The sequence below is a fragment of the Cryptomeria japonica genome, chromosome 4 (assembly GCF_030272615.1).
Source record: "Cryptomeria japonica chromosome 4, Sugi_1.0, whole genome shotgun sequence".
Taxonomy (NCBI): Eukaryota; Viridiplantae; Streptophyta; class Pinopsida; order Cupressales; family Cupressaceae; genus Cryptomeria; species Cryptomeria japonica.
Window position 1 is genome coordinate 21,356,049 of NC_081408.1, and position 17,970 is coordinate 21,374,018.

Genomic DNA, 17,970 nt, shown 5'->3' on the forward strand with positions numbered 1-17,970 from the left:
CAATGGCAAGTGTAGTCACATAAATCTGTCCACTTGATTAAATGAATACTTAGTATTTATTTGATTATTTAACCATCAATTAATAATTAATTAAATTAATATTTAATTAATTCATCTTAACCCTATTCTCCTATTAATTAAATAAATTATTCAATTTATTTGATTTAATTCACTTAACCAAATTCAGACCATTAATTAAATAAATAAATCATATTTATTTAATTAAATCTTCTCTCACATTTAAATAAATTAATATTTATTTAAAACCCCCAAAATCCCACCTCTCACATTTAAATAAATAAATCATTTATTTAAATCACCTTTATCCTCCACCCACTTGCATTTTCCTACAAATGCAAGTTGCACAATTATTTTAAATAAATAATTTATTTAAATCACCTTTATCCTCCACCCACTTGTATTTTCCTACAAAAACAAGTTGCACAACTATTTTAAATAAATTATTTATTTAAAATCCTATTTATCCTCACCCACTTGAAACCTTTAATGGTTTCCCTTAAAGTAGTCAAACTTGATGGCTTTAAAGTCTTCAAACTTGATGGCTTCCTTCTATAGTCTTCTTAAGACTTTAATGGTTTTCCTTAAACTCTTCAAGCCTTTAATGGTTTCCCTCAAAGTCTTCAAGCATTTTAATGCTTTATCTTCATTTTTCTCATTTAAATAAATTAATATTTATTTGAATATTTATCCAAATGCAAATTACACCATTTAATTGAAATAAATGATTTTATTTTAATTGAAAATACCAAAATTTCTCCCACTTGCATTTTCCTACAAAATCCACTTGTATGCCTAAACCCCTTCTAGATTCTTCTAAACCCTTCCTAATTAGCCTAATCCATCTCCTAAATATTGTCACATTCCTAAGCAAATTGGAGTCACTTCTCAAAGACTCCAAAGTCTTTGAAAAGCAATTAATGCTTTGTGTGTTCAACAAATTAACCCTCAAAGTCTTTGATAACCATTGAAGGCTTTCAACCTTCAACCACTAAATGGCTCAAAGTCTTTGATAACCATTAAAGGCTTTCAACCTTCAACCACTAAATGGCTCAAAGTCTTTGATAACCATTGAAGGCTTCCAACCTTCAACCACTTAATCCCCAAAGTCTCCAATAACCATTAATGGTTAATTCAACCCTCCCACATGGTTAAAACATTTGTTTTGACTCAACCTCTACCCAACCCAAAGGTCTCATCAAGCCATTAATGCTTTGACCATGATTATCTCTTAAACATTTGCACAAAGGTTTATCCTTGGATTAACTCTTAATCCAGTGGGTAATCTTAATTTAGACTTGACCCTTACCTTCTAGATAACCATGAGGTCTTCTCAGGCCTTTAATGCCTCCAACCTCTTCTCTCAACCCAATCCTATGTTGAAACTTGTCACCATTTTATTGGTGCCAATTGTGCACATGGATCCCCAACTTTCAATCCTAACCCTTGTTAAGATTGCTCAATCTTAACCCTTCATTTCCCTATTTCTTCTATAAATAGAACCCTTCTCCTCAAGCAAAAGGGGGAAGCATTTTAGAGTATTGTTGTTATACTGGCATTAGCATAGAGTTTTTTCATAGCATCACTATCTACTCTTGCATAGTATTTGCTTATCATATTCAACGATCTTGAATCTCCATATGGCATCCATGGCTAGTGCTAAAAGCTGAGAGCTACACTCATTTGGGACTTGGAGAGGAGAGGAACAAGGGAGGAGCAACTATGAGCATCTTGATTAGCTATTTCATTCTATGTTTATATGCTTTCTATTTCATGCTTAATATCTCTCTTGATATGCCTGTTTAGGATAATCTTTTGTTGCTAACACTAACGTTTGTTTCTTGTGCTCTTGTGTGTGTTGCCATCAAACAGATTTTCTAATCCTTTTTGCAGAGCATCATTTGGTGAACCCGACGTGAATCCAAACACCAAAAAGTTCAACTTTTTTTTTTTTAACCAATAACATGTTTGAATGTTGAAAATGTCACACAGGTTGCGCTTTTGACACTATTTTGGTGCATTTGACATTATTTTGGCGCTATTCACCCTGTTTCAGTGCTTTTTCCTTCTCTGTCTTTCCCTTTCTTTTAGTGCGTTTGTGTTAAATAGTGCCTCTGTTCAAACGCAGACTAGCGCTATTGTAACAAAACGTTGTACAAATCACCTTGTAACCAAAAAAAAAAAAAATTAGGCTTGTAGAAGCCCACCAAATAGGCAGATTTTACTAACTATTTTTCTCTTTTGTGCAGATTTAAATTAGATTAAAAAGTAGATTTATATTTTTTACTAACTTGTTTTTGAAGTTGGTTTTAAAAATGAATTCACTTTTTATTTTGGTTTAAAATTAACTTCACATTTCAAATTTGGGCTTTTAAAAAAAGAATCACACATTTGTTTGGGGCTCTTAAAAAGAATTTCATTGTTCCAAGGTAAAAAGAACCACAAACTTATACAAAAACAACTTTATTTTTTTTGCAAGTTAGGAAACAAACTTCGTTTTGGTGCTTAAAATCAACAAGGCAAATTTTATTTCTTGCATCAAGATACAACTTACAATCCACACTTCCATTTTTGGTGCAAATAAAATTCACAATCAACTTGTCTCATTTTTAAAGCAATTTTACTTCATGCAAACGTGTTTTTCATTAAGTTGACCAGGATTTTCAAATTCTAGTTTACTCCAACAATTGCCTTTGAAAATTAAAAAGAACACCATGATTGTTGGAGCAACATCTCCAAATAGATAGAAAATCATTGCGATGACAAATTAAAAGGAACAAGTGAATTTTGTGTTTGGCACACTTGTGCAAAGAGTTGGTCGAGTGGTCCTACTTCTAACACACACTATCCTCTCCCTTGGCTTTCGTGGTCCTAGGTGCAAGAGAAAAGTGTTAGTAACACTCAAAATTTTATCTTTTTAAGAGAGGCCTGCCAAGGGATCGATACTCTTGGGAACGACCTCGAGCGGTAAATCCTTCGAGCCGCTATAGAAATCAGGTGAGAGCAAAAGCTGTAGCCTTGGGTATAGCTGTTCCTACAGTGTAACTGGCCGAAAGGACAAATGGGCCCCACCACCAGTTACAAGGCTCTTAAGTGAGTCACTGCAGAATGAACTTATGTCCAAAGCCATCGAACATGACTAAACACCTTTAAGTAGTAGCCCACCCGTTCTATTGATCGAGGATATTTGAGATATAATTTAGTGCAAGAGCATAGATGGTTTTGCTCCCAAGATACTCACCATACATATTTCCTTGAGTAGAAATATAGCTTTTTGAAAAGTCACTTGTGGCTTGATAAAAGTGGTGACTCCCCCATCATAGGGATCATCTATTTGTTATGCTCATGCAAGACTTAGTATATCACATCCTTACCTGCCACGGCGGGATTCATAAGGTATGTAGTACCAAAGTCGAAGAAATATCAAGATGTGGGCTAAATTTATCACAACTGGCCATTTGACCTTAGGGATAAAAAGTGTTTGAAGTGTGTTCGTTTTACAGACCTAGTGCGAATTGAGCCGACTTCAGGCTTTGGAAATACACCTTAAAATACATCTAAAGGAAGGGTCAAAAACAAGTCCAAGGATTGGGTTGATCTAGACCCATACTCATTTGTGCCTTTTGAGGCAACATTCTTGTGTTTGTGTGCTTGCTTTGTTTTCTTGTCAAAGAAAAATCAGAAAATCAATCCCAAAAACAAAGTATTCATCCAACATCTGTCAACACAACCAAAAACATCAAAAACAAGGTACAAACAAACAAAGAATCAAAAATTTATGACCATTCTTCACATCTTGCGAAAGAAGAAGTGTCATCAGAGTATCACCTTGAAAAGGAGACCATTAAGCTCAAAGGCTTTAATCAAAAGGAGGAAATTCTTCTATCTCAATAGACAAATCTTTGTCTCACATAGAGTCTTTCTACATCGCATGCGTCTATACCTTCAAGGTAAAACAAACGAGTTTGATTCAGAATCACTGAACCGTAGAGCTTTTATGCAATATAGAGCTCTAAGTTATCACAAAAATCAAGGAGGAAAGATTAATCCTAACTTTTTCTCCAACATCTGTATCACCTACAACACATCTCGAGAAGTGCCACCAACACCCGAAAGGGAAGAGATAGAGTTTGTCCCATTTGTGACACAAAGTTTTTATTGAAAGTTGAAAACATTTTCATCCATCATCCCACTCATACATCATCACTTCATCATCAATCCATCCCAAAACTCTCAAAACATTAAGAGGTTCTTGTCCCACGATTCCTTTTTAGATATTGCTTGAAATCAAACACATCACATCACTTTTTAGATTGTTTCTACATCTAGGATAAGCTCATCCTAAGAGACACATCTACGCAGGTTAAAACTAGTTCATGAGTGAATCCTCTCATTGCTAGGTAGTCAAAATCTGTAACACATCTCAGATTTCTCTACACCTTATCACATCAAATCTTATCAAAACAAACAAGCAATTCAAAGAAGGAATTTCGGTTGCATCTACCTTAAAGTGCTAGAGATCTACATACCACCAATCCACTAAAATCATCAATCCTTCATCAAACAACTCATCATCATCTTCAATCAACTTCAACACAAACTTGCAAACAAAATGGCTCAAACTCGATCACGGTCAAGGCAACGAGAAATTGAAATTGAAGGGCATGACCCAAAAACAACCAATAATGATCATCAGATGTTCAAGAATCCACTTCCATCACAAGATCAAAGGGGTCCTTCCACGTCCAGACGAGGTCCTGATACCACTGATTATACGCAAGCTGCGTATAATTACACTGTCAATCACCTGTATGATGCCAGTGAACAAATTGCAACTATCACCTTCAAAAATCCCACCTCAAATTGCAATGTTGTTACACGTCGTGGCAAGGTCACCATCAAGGCAGCTCCACAAGGCACCACCTCCGTCCCAAAGCAGTACAATCTTGTGGAACAATTAGACAAAACCCCTGCACTTATATCCATTTTGGAGCTTTTGCATCTGTCACCCTCTCATAAAACAATCTTGGATCAAGCACTCCAAGAGGCGTCAGTCCCTGCAAATCTAAATACGGACCAATTTCAAGCCATGGTTGGAAGTCTAAAGTCATCACCTTGTCTCACTTTTTCTGAAAGTGACAACTCTTCCTTCCAGCAACCTCATAACGCCTCACTCCACATTGAAGGCTTCGTCAACCAACACAGGATCAAGCGAGTCTTGATCGATAATGGAGCAGGCCTAAACATTTGCACACTACAGTTGGTCACAGCATTGGGATATGCAATAGAATCAGTGGATCCTCATAAGAAGATCACCATCAAAGCCTATGATGATGCAGAGCGTTCATCCAAAGGAGCTGTGGTACTACCAATCCGAGTGGGCCCTGTGGTAAAGCATATCATTTGTCAGGTTCTGGACCTTCCTCTGCCATATAATCTATTATTAGGGAGACCTTGGATACATGCCATGCAAGCTGTTCCATCTACCTACCATCAATGTATCAAGTTCCCACATAACGGGGTCGAGATCACAATCCTGGGCGATGCAAATCCCTTTGCATTTTGCCATAATATCAGCCATCAACCAGAGATTACCGTTCCTAATAATAGAGAAGCCATTTCATCCACATCATATATAAATCCCGCCTCTCTTGCCAGTTCAAACACCCCTATGCCCAAGCAAGAAAAGCTAAAGATGAAAGTAGCAGAGGAAGGTCCTGGAGAATATAACTTGAGTCAGCTCTTTTGTGTGGGACAAATGCCCACTTCTCCTAGAACACATGGTAAACCACAGCAGTTGCTCCAGCAACCACTAATCACGCCAGCATGTGCCTTAACGCCTTTCATCCTTGGAAAGAGTCAAGAGGAAGAAACACAAGATGAGGACCTGGCGGACTGGATCTATAAAGATCCCATCACCACTGACAAACCGCAAGTTACACTTCCTACGGAACAATATGGCAAAGGCCTCCTCATTATGCAAAGAATGGGATATGATGGTCAGAGTGCTTTGGGATACTGCAAACAAGGACGACACGAACCTCTACTACCAGAATTCAAGCCCAAAGGTAATACAGGCCTTGGCTTTGAAAAAGAGATCCTTCCTAAACTCAGATTCAAAGGAAAACCCAGCAAACCATTTTGCCCACCTACTGCAAAGAGGATACCTTTCATAATCAAAGCACCATCAAGCACTATCCCCACTGCCCCCTCAAGGCTCACAACTCCACCATCACCAATGTCACTCATCCCATCAAACAGATTTTCTAATCCTTTTTGCAGAGCATCAGCAAGTATAAGAGTGCATGGCATAGAATTCTTCCAACAAAGGATGGAAACCGGTTATCAGTGGCATCCTTCTATAATCCCTCATACAATGCACTGGTCAGCCCTGCACCTCAGCTCATTGCTCAAGCTCAATCCAATGGAAATGCTGCTCATGAATTATCTACTTATCCAAAATATTCATTTGGGGACTATATGAAGATTTACTCTCAGCAAAAATTTGAAGAAAAAGAGCCCCGCTTCAAAGCAGTGGGAAGGTTGAATGAACAAATTTCTTGTTGAATGAGTAAGGTTTACACTTCATAAATTAGTAGCTAGGTTAGTTAGGTGAGAAGTTATTTTCTTAATGAAAAAATAATGACTTTATAAAGTCAATCTATTGAATCTAATAGATGCAGAATGACTAATGAAATGAGTTGTAAGAGTATTGATGAAAGGAATGAAAAAAGGATTGCTCTTTGATGATAAGTGTTGGATTTATTGAAAAAGGCATCCAATCTGTTGTGTGTTGTGAGTTAAGATTCATTGCTGAGCATTGGATACTTGTGCAAATTTTGTCTGCAACACCTCATTTTCCAGACGTTTTATTGAAGTTGGTGGTTGATGTTGTATGTGGGAAGTGACAGCAATAAACTAAACGATGAGGATGAAATAAAAGCATAGCCAGGAATCTTTTTTATCGTTAAAGATACAATGCAAGACTACGCAGGGAGAAGAAAACCACTAATATGATCTAGTTTTTTTCCATGTCTTGAGTTGTATTTGATTGTGTTTAAAAATCTGCAATTTAAGTATATATGAAAGAAACAATTGTTGTGCAAGACATGTAAATGAGCTATTTGATGATGCATATTTGATTCTTCTATTTCCTTTTATAGTTGACATATAGTCTAATTATTCTTCTATATTATCCTTGCATTCCTATAATGTGTATTTAAGATCACAATAAATGTCTTTAAGTTATACAATTTGATGTAAGTAGTATGTCACATGAAACATTTGTTTGATTGTCTTACAATAGCTAGTGAATAGTGATGGGTTTGTAAAAAGCGAGTTAGGTTTGTTGGCTCTCAAAATTGCAGACCCTCTCCTCTAGAACAAATAGACAAGGCAAGAAATATATCTTAGGCATAGAGAATGGCACATAAATGAAGAGAGGGTAGTTTTGCACTTTGATGCAATTGATTAGGACAAATCCCCTTCTTCCTTAGGCTTTGCAAAACCTAGGAGGGTGATCCTCAAGGCCATAACAAGATAATATAGATGTGTGACATAGATATTGACTAATCATGCCCTATGGAAGCCATGAGTAGACCCAACATAAATCATGTGAAGTAGATTTAGCACTAGATTACATATCTACCAAGGATGTAAAATGAATAATACCACACTGTTAGAGATTGTTGGGAAGTTTGCTGGAATAGTATGTTGTCATTGATGTCAACATATTCTTCTATGTATTCCAGTGTTGCATTTAGGTTGGCTGAGTTCGTTTAGCCTACGTATTGTAGATGAGGCATTACGGTTTAATGGGTTTCTAGATACTTATCTTTAGTTGATTCAGCAGGAGTTTCAGTGGTTCACATGATGATTTGATCAAGTTATGAGGTTTGGTATTGAGTGTGTTATTTAGTTGTTCATGTTATTTGGTATTCTAGTTTGCGATCTGTATTGCTCTAGAATTGTAATATCTTTAGTTGCGGATGTGTGGGATGTATTTTGGACGTTGATGTGTGTCCTCAGTTTGATTGGTTCATGATTTGGAAATACACAAGCAAGTCTTTCAAGTTGACAGTCAGTTATGATGGTGTTCTTGAGCTCTGGTAGAGAGATGGCGATGATTCTTGTAATCTGAGTTGTTCCAGTTGTTGTGGTGCAATTCACATTGCTTGTGAATTTTTCTAGATCGTGTTTAGTGCATATTGGTGGCCGCATTGATTATTGTGCGTGTTATTGAAGATTTTCCTTGTTCGATGATGTTATTTGTGTTATGCGACATTTATGATGTGGTAGCATGTTGCGGATGATCAAGGAATAATTATTGGAGGTGTTTCATATTTACGGTGGTTGTTTTGGTCTAGACTATGTCTTAGCTAACTTTGTTTTGGTCTACATGTATTGTTATAGCGTGTGAGGTTATTATTTTGTTATTTGTGTTGAGGGTTTAGTCGATCTATATTTCATGGGTTTTTGACTTGTATAAATGAATGTAATAATCATTGTGAGGTATTATGCTATGTATGAATATTGTATCAATCATTCAGGAGCAAGGAAGTTATGCGAAGAAGTGTGTTGCAAAGAAGATTTGATAATGAGCTTAACCAAAACTATACCCAGGCATATGGAGATGCTATTTTCATAATTATTGTAATCTAGATTGTTGTTTGAATGCTTTCATAAGTCATTGAGACTTCATGTAAGGCAGTGAGCCTTCCGTAAGGGTTGTAGCCCTTTTGGGTTTCTTGTTTGAGAAATGAGCTCTAGGAAGTGTGCCTGAATGCGTGTGCATTCCCCATTGTAATATTTCTCTTACTCCTAACAGGGTATTATCTCATTGTGGGTAGGTTCCCATCGTGTTTTTTTCCTTAATCAGGTTTTCCATGTCAAAAATTTTGGTGTTATGTATGTTATTGATGTGGTGTTGGTTCATTCTTTAAACTGTTAATTATTAGATCCGATTTGTGGTTTAGGGTGCAGTAAGTTTTTGTGCAAACTGATTCAGACCACTCCCCCCCTACTCTCAATTTGTTGCATTGTTGCCAACACACACAACATGAGTCTCCTTAAAACATATATGAATATTACATATGTAGATAGGAACCACCCTCATTTGAATCAAAGAAGATATAAATAGATAGGATATCACAAGATCCATCATGATTTTACGAAAAAACCTATATAAAAAACTAGAGTAGAAGATAGTTATCAATTCTATCAAATGTGGTGATGGTGGAAAGTACCAATAGATTGGTGTCTTGGTCATAATAGGAAATTGAGTCAAGCACCAAAACTCTCACATACAAACATGTTTAAAAAGCATATGGAAACTAAAAATGCATTCATGAATTGTTAGATAGGATCTATGATTAAACAAACATGTCACTTCATGTAATCAAGAGCATAATTAATAAATTATTATATTTAGTAATCCACAATTGAACAAGATGAATCCATATATTATATTACAAAGATTGAATTGAATATATTTCATTGTAAATTTTATAACCTCTAATTTCAAATCAATTAGATATTGTAATACCACTTGAGCTAATAAGTATGACCTTAAAATTAAATCCATCATATCTATTTCGTGAACTAACTTAGGTGATTATGGAGGCTCTTGTGCCATGAATAACCCCTTGTACTTTATACTTTTCATTGAATTGAAACATCTATTTGACATGAAAGACTAAAATTGAACCTTTGGTTGATGCCCTAGAGAATAATCTAGATTAAAATGAGAACACCTCCACTATAGATCAACACCCAAAACCAACTAATGCCCTTTTATAAATCTCTTAGTCATGCATATGCCCTTATAGAATCATCTTGCAAGTCGAGTAAGAATTTAGGAGTGTTCAACTTTTTTTGTAGATTACCATGTTGGATTGCATCATCTTCATAAACCATGCTCTTTGCATCAACAACCATATGTCATTATACATAAACCATGTCTTATAGTGTTCATTCGAGATCATTATTGATGTCTTGGATCATGCAAAGGAATAAATAAAGTTCATTGTTCAAATGGTAAAGTCTTGAGGTAGAACTAAATGTTATGTTTACACATGAAGTGTTTGGGAGGTGAAAAATTATACAACCATAAGATTAATAGTGATCAAGGATTAGAGTTCACATTACAACTATAGTTACTAGGAGGGAAAGGTCCATAAAATATGAATTAGTAAAAGATGGATTTGGGATGCACTTTATGGGGAGCATAAATTTATAGAGAACATCCAAGTTTAAAAAGGAGCTAATTAGGAAGAACAAAATAAAAACAAAAACTTAATTATAGGAGATCATGTGTGCTTGAACATTCTATAAATCAACAAATAATGAGGAGGAAGGTAGAAAATAAAAATTAGGGCAAGGAAATACTGGTAGACCAAAATGGAATATCACGAATTGTGTCTGTAGTCTATAATAATTGAATAAATAATGCATTAATGTAGGGATTATGGGAAGAAAGATAAGGAACCACATACATGAGTTGCATAGATGACCATGAATTCTAAAAAATCTGTAAGGAATAATGGATGAGAGGAAGGGGAAATGATGACTTGTAGAATGTTGAATTTTTAGATCTAGCGTTAGAAGAAATATAAACCCAAAAAGTAAAAAAATTAATACAAGACTGGGGAGGGGGAAAAAATAGAATATAGAAGCATGTGTACAAGAAGTGTAAACTAGCATTGCCAAATTTGAAATTCTATCGAAATCAAAGGGCACAAGAAGAAAAGGATGGAATGTACTTTTTACAATGAAAAAAATGCACACAGAAGGTCTAAATATGTACAAAGAGAGAGGGAAGACAAGGAAGTGGGAAGAAAATATCAAAAAAGATTTGAAATAAAGTGCACACATGCCTAGAAACTCTAAAAATCTAGTAAGAAAAGTAAATGAATAGAAACCTTCGAAACTAGAATTTCCAATAGATTGGAATGACACAAATATTTTTATTATTGGAAGGCATAAAATTGAACATGACTTGACCACTGAGATGGATTTTTATGGTTTCTTATATTGGTAATCTATGATGGGTCAAACCAGGGACAGGATAATTTGTAGGTATGAAATTAAAATATAAGTATTATACCAACACTAGATCTAATTGGGGATGTGTGTTTCTTATAGGGAAAATGAGAATCCATATATATATTTAGGAGAATATTGGGGATGTGTGTCTCTTGTAGGGAAAATGAGAATCCACATATATCTTTACGAAAATGTTGACCTTATTTTTGAGCTTGACCAAATTTAAAATTGAAAGTCCTTGCTCAAAATCGACCTTCTTTTCAAAGTTTTTAACTTCCAGTGTTCCTAAATGGCCGATTTGTTGACTTCAAAAGGTTTTGATTTTCTAAAGTTCCGCACCCGGAGTTCTTAAGTGCCTAAGAATAGTGATTTCTCAATTGCTCTTTGCTTTTGTTTGCATTGTTTGCATGATCCGCTAGTCGGAGATTTGGGGAACTCGCGATCCACTGGCAAGTATGGTGCGTGGATGTATATAATGTATGAGGAAATTAATCCAAGTGTGCAGATGAGTCAACACAAAGTTCAAATAAGAATTTCATTATTCCCTATCACGGAATTTAATTTCACCTATTCTGAAAAGAAAGGTGATGACCCTCTTGCAATTTTCTTTCTTTAGAGGTTAATCAAGAGAATAGTTACTTGATAAGTCAGCAATTCAATTAAGGGAATGAGAATGCCAAAAATTCAAGGTCATGATGGATGTCTCTCTTATTAGCTATGGTGCTTCCAATTACTAGCCAGATTTCTTTTTCTAGTCGGAATTGAATTGGCCACAAAGTAAACAGACTGACATTGCTTCTCAATTAAGCGCAGTCACGTGGAGAGAGCAAGCCAACTATGTTGAATACAGATGAATAACATCAAATTTACAACAAGAGGAAAGATAGACCAAAATTTATAATCTTTGTTTATAGAGAGTGATTATTGTATCTCTAAATCCCGTATATGGGAGTGATTAAAACAAGATACCTAGGAAATGGCTTTGAACCTATGGCGCAACCCGGAGATGATACTCTGGATGATCCACAAGAAGACATCCTTTTCAAATTGATTATTTTAGCATGTGAATGCATGAGTGGCAAGCATGAACTGGCCATGGCAATTGTGGTACCGGCCGAAGAAGAAGAGAAAGCTGAAATGATTGATGCCAGCATACAATTGGAGATCGCAGTAGGAAGGAATCTGGAACTCAATGATGATTAAAAAGGCGGTGTCTTTAATAGTTCATGTTAGGTATGATTAAGCATGGGTTTAGTTAAAGTAACTTCTTCTTTGATATCTTGAAAATAGTCATTTTCAAGACCGTTAATTTCTGAGAAGAAGTTATAGTTTTTCTTTATATATATATGCTACACTATAAAAAGGGGGGACCTTTTTGGGGGGGTTTAGGGAATACAGATTTTGCATTATTTTTCCTTAATTAAAAAGACATAAGTTTTTTTTCAATGTGGTTTTCAGCCAATGATTTTTTAACATAATCTAAGAGAATATATGAAGTAGCTTTCTGAAATCAATAGACTTTGTGTTGTGATGGATGATTGTGCATGTTCCTCTTATGTTGAACGCATTCCTATTTCAAGTTCTTGATAGCGTATTTTTAAAAATGATTATTTCATTCATTTTTAGTTTACCATCAAAAGATTCTTTTATTTGCATGAATGTCAAATGGCGATGATAATATTTAGATTTACTGATCTCTGAATTATTTTTCCTTCTAATCCCCATCATACATTGATATGAGAGTGAGACTCAATCAGGAGTTCTATATTTTTATTTTTATTTCTGGTTTTTTTTTTAATTTAGTGAGCCTTTCCCGCTTTTTGGTTAAAAGCATACCTTGGAAAATCCCAAATTACATCATAAGAGGGAGTTGTACCTCTAAATTCAGAGGAAAGTTGTCAATTCAATGGTAACTTCTCCAACTATTGGCTTCTATTTGTATTTCATTTTGGGCTTATTGAGTTGATTGTAAAATTTCTTTTTGGAAGGCAAATATATTCACCAATAGAGAATATATTATAAAGTGAAATGAAAAGAGGATGCAGGGGGATAAATGAAGAAAGGCATAGGAATGCAAAGGTCTAAATAGGTACATGCACAAACACACAACTTTGTAGCCAATGATACAAGGACACTAATGAAGTGATATGGTATGGTTGTAAGATTTTTTTTTTAAATTACATCATATCCTGCAATAAAATTTATGGAACAATTCTATGGCTAGATTAGTACAAGTCACTTGCCTCAAAGACAAATTCTTTGAAGGAGTTGATAACCCTTTAATTGATGGTGTACTTACAATTGAGGTACAATAGAATCCATATTTCATGTGTTTGCATGATCATGATACCAATAATTCTTGAGGATCATGGATCAAACTTACTATTAGAGTCATCAAAAAAATCAATCCATAAGTAATAGGAACATGATCCATGGAAACTCATGCCACCACACACATAAAAATTGAATTGCACTATGCCAGTATTCAAATTTATTATGACTTTGTCATTCATTTACTCCATTTCAATCACAATCTAACATGCTATATTTTACTCCCCTACATTTGAGTCATGTCCATGACCCAAACCATCATTCCTAGAATCAACATATAAATAAACTTGAGAAAATTTATGGGAAAGGCCATGTCCTTTAAGTTGTATCCATATTTCTTGGTCAAATGAATATTATTTTAGTTTCCATAATATTTGGGTAATGCATCACAAATATTTTTTCCCTATATATTTTGTCATTTATGTCAAATGTCTTGTATCAGAGAAAGGAACCTGAATTGGTGTATCTGTGGCTATCATGATGTCCATATCAATGTAAGATAATTGATCAAATTCTGTCTATGTACCTCTACAAGAACATGTTGCATGTTTATATGGCTCTTTTTTGTTTATGTCCACAAATATTTGTCACCTACTCATTATTTTCGAAAAAAAAACATGTGAATAAAATTTCTACAACAATTATTGTAGTTGAAATGAATCAGGTTTTTCCTTTTATATTAACCATAAAAAACATGTCTTGAAATCAAAATATGATCTGAAAAATCCTTCGAAGGCTTTGGGATGGTTTTTCACTCTGTTAGGGTTTCTTGTTCTTTTTGTACTTACCAATTTCTTGTTTCATACCACATTTACTGCATGACTTTGTAGGTTTTTTATGACCATGTCCAAATTCAAACCAACAATTGATGTTGGTGTTGATGTTTTGGCATCTAGCATGAATTTCTCCACTGAGAAAGCACCCCCATAAATAATTTGTTTTGAAATTTATTCATGACATATGCCTTCTAATAATCACCCCAGATGTGGTTTTACCTAGTCTATAATTTAATTATGCATGTCAATGGTCAAAGAAATTTATGCTTATTGGTTATTTTATTAGGAGGAGGATCCCTAGTGAAAACATGCTCTGGGATTGGGTTTCCAAGGTATGGATCCCTCATGAGATCTTCCTTTATGGCATCCAGAACCTAACCAAAAGCTTTTTTCTATTTTTCTTTTTCAATATTAACCATCTCCAGTTTATTTTTCAAAATGGATCATGGTACGTTAGGTCTTTCTTACTATTTTTTCAACCATGGTCCTAATAATTTTGTGCCTTTGATGAAAAGAAGCTTTAAGTCCTAGTTTGGGTTGAGTTCTTGGATCTTCCTCTACCCTATTGTCTCGTGACCTTAAGAACATGATCAATATTCAGTTAGGAGGTCTTTGTCACACCGAGTGTATGCTTTATTTGAATCTTCCCAACACATGTTTTTATTATCAATCTATCGAGCACAAGATCATATATTGCCCTCTAGCATTTCTGAAGCTAAAACCCATCCTAGGGATCCAAAGCCTCTACATACCTCTTTAGAGATGACCAAATCTAAAGAAAAATGGGTTACAATTATGTGTAAGGGCAAGGCCATCTCGTTTGGGACAACATCTACCAAGCCTCAAGAACCCACGGTTTCTAATTTGCCACGTCTAGTTTCAAACCCATTAAAGAAGGGGAAAGAGATTTTTTCTAATAATATTAAGACCTCAGTTATTCAACCTCTGGTGCAAACTCCTCAGCTAGCCTCAAGGCTTTCAGCTCAAGCTAACTAGTCAAGTCATTCTCGTATCCCTTCTGGGCATACTAAGGAAATTTAGATTGTTCTAGAAAAATGGAGTAGTGGGTTGCTTGGGTTCCATCCATCTTCAACCTTCTTGCACAACCATCTCTCCTCACTTGAGGATGATGATGGCATGCAAGAATATATTACATGAATTTTCTCTTATGGAATGTCAGAGGTCTCACTGACCTTGCTAGGAAGTATTTCATGTAGGACACCTTGTAGAATTATCTTTCTATTGGTGTGTTATATCTTCAAGAAATCGAGATTGTTTCCTTCATGCTTTCTACTGCATTATTTGGACCATTGTCCTATTTGTTGCTTCTAAGCACAAGGCTGGTCATGGAGGGTTTATTACGCTTCTTGCATCATGGTGGCACTCTGTCATTATTGACCATGTCTCTGATCCTACTCACCGGCTACTGTGGATGATCCTCACGTCAATTGAAAAGAATTATTTTGGGATAATTAATGTCTATTCTCCCAATGATGTTGTTGAAATATCTTCCCTTTGGTACTGGATTATGGATTCAATGACGCCCGCTACTTGGCTTCTATGTGGGGATTTTAATATGATTGAGGTGGAATTTGACAAGAAGGTTTTTTCCTTTTCATTAGATATTTGGCAAGTAAGAGACATAGTTTTGTATGCATAATAAATTAGGTCTTTATGATCCTAATTCTTATCGTTGTCATCCTAAAATTATATAACATATAAGGAGAAATTTCTAGGCAAGAAATGATAGAATCCTTAAATGGATTGATTCTTCTATGATTACGAGACAATCTTTCTTTTCATTTGCATCCCATCAAGATCTGCCTATTTTACCTCTCCTTGAATTGACATTGGTAGACCACTACCCCATTAATCTCAGAATTGAATGGTGAGTGGGCTCATCAAGTCCTTCTAAGATGCATTTGTTTCTTGAATACTTCTCTACTAAGTCAGAGGCCCATGGTGTCCGACATACAACAATTTTGGAATCTTGAATATCATCCCACTCAATAGTCTCGGTGGATTACATGGTGGAACCATGCTATTTAGTGCATTTCATGATTCATTTGCATTTATGGGCATCAACTTAATATTTTTTATTGGCATTCCTACAAGGTTACCACCTCAAATCTTCAACATGCCATGGAAGCTCTTTTCATCGATCCCTTCTTACCTACTTTGTAAGTTTGACTGACCCATTTGCATGAATAGAATAAAATTGTTGATGCCCTTTCCACTAAAGGTTCCCATATCAAGGCCAGACTCCATTAATTAAAAGTTCGTGATCAAGCATCTAAAGGGGTTTTTTGGCTCTTCGAGCTCATCACTCGTCATCAAGCACTAAAAAAATTAGAGACAGATAGACGGTGCTCTATGAGCTTCTATACATTCTCCACAAAAATTTTCACCATTAAAAGAAAGTTTTTGCTACTTAGGATGCTTCTCCAGAGCGAGATCGATCTCTCCAAGATTGTCTCACAGTTTGCCATGTTGGCTCTCTGAGGCCCAATTTAAATTTTGTAAGCAATTGCTTACCCTGGAGGACCTGAATGAGGTTGTTAGCTCCATGAAAAAATGAAACAATTCTATAGTTGTGTCGGTTTCCCATTTGAGTTTTACAAAGCCCTTTGGCCCTGTGTTTGTTTTGATCTCCTCATGGTCTATTTGGACGATTTTCATAACCGGGTAAGTGCACCAAGATGGTGAACAAAAAGGGGGTATAAGTGGCCACTTTTTTTTTGAAAATAGGTAAACCTAAACTTCAAAGAGATATTTGAAGGTCACACACTCAAAACTTGGTGTTGAAAAAAGAATAAGAATTGTAGTACTCTGAATTTAGTAACTACTAAAGTTTTTTAAAATTGGATAAGATTAAGAGGGTCAAACCTCTCTCGCACAAAAAATTGTTCCTGATTTTTTCTGAAAAACATAACATAGATGTTTTCGTACGCTGCACAAAATATATAATTAAATTTATTATTTTACAAAACCCTTTGGTAGGATGATAAGTAAGATTGAGCTCTAGAAGTTGTGTATTTTTTTGTAATTTTTCATTGAGTATTTTGTTTTTAGTGATTTTTTGAAGTGACCGCATCCTGAAAATTTGGTACTTGTTCATGCGCTGGGCATAACTTACATCAAAATAATCGAAAATGAAAACTTCTTTTTTAAATGTATAGGATCTAGTGTAGAAAATAATATGTAATTTATTTTGAATTTGGTCAAGTATACCAAAAGTTATTAAAAAAATGGTAGATGTATGCACTAGTAAAGGAAATTAAAGTTTACTATGCTAATGTTTTCTAAAAATAGAAAAATTTATATGGTCAGAAAGATGAGAAGACGTGTAAGATTATGGTGGTAATTTTAGAGATACCCACTTGATCATTTGTAAATCTAATGATGATGAAGTCGATAAATCATTTTGCAAGATGAAAAAACATGTAAAGAGATAGAAATGGAGGGAAAATGGGCTTGCAAGTCTTAGGGTCATTTTCCAACCCTCTTACCGAGCCAAAACCCGCACGGGTTCTGATGTGCAAGATAACCCACTCGGGTTTTGAAAAAAAAAAGTACCATTCATAGTCCTACATAACCCATACGGGTTATGTATAACTAAAACCATCATTTTGAATTTCCCAAAACCCGTACGGGTTATGAAAAACCAAAATTAAGGTTTTTCATAACCCGTACTGGTTATAAAAGACATTATTTTGAGTTTCACAAAACCCGTACGGATTATGAAAAACCATTATTTTGATCTTCACAAAACCAGTACGGGTTATGAAAAACATCATTTTGA

General features: G+C 35.1%; 1 protein-coding gene across 1 annotated transcript in view; it reads left to right on the top strand.

The window, feature by feature from the left end:
* The window catches only part of LOC131057461 (1-aminocyclopropane-1-carboxylate oxidase-like), a 28,263-nt gene extending 21,678 nt beyond the window's left edge, over nt 1–6,585 (top strand). The window contains exon 6 of the mRNA XM_059218783.1: nt 6,301–6,585. Coding sequence (XP_059074766.1) covers nt 6,301–6,585 — 285 coding nt within the window. The remainder of the gene's footprint in view (nt 1–6,300) is intronic.
* The last annotated feature ends 11,385 nt before the right edge of the window (nt 6,586–17,970 follow it).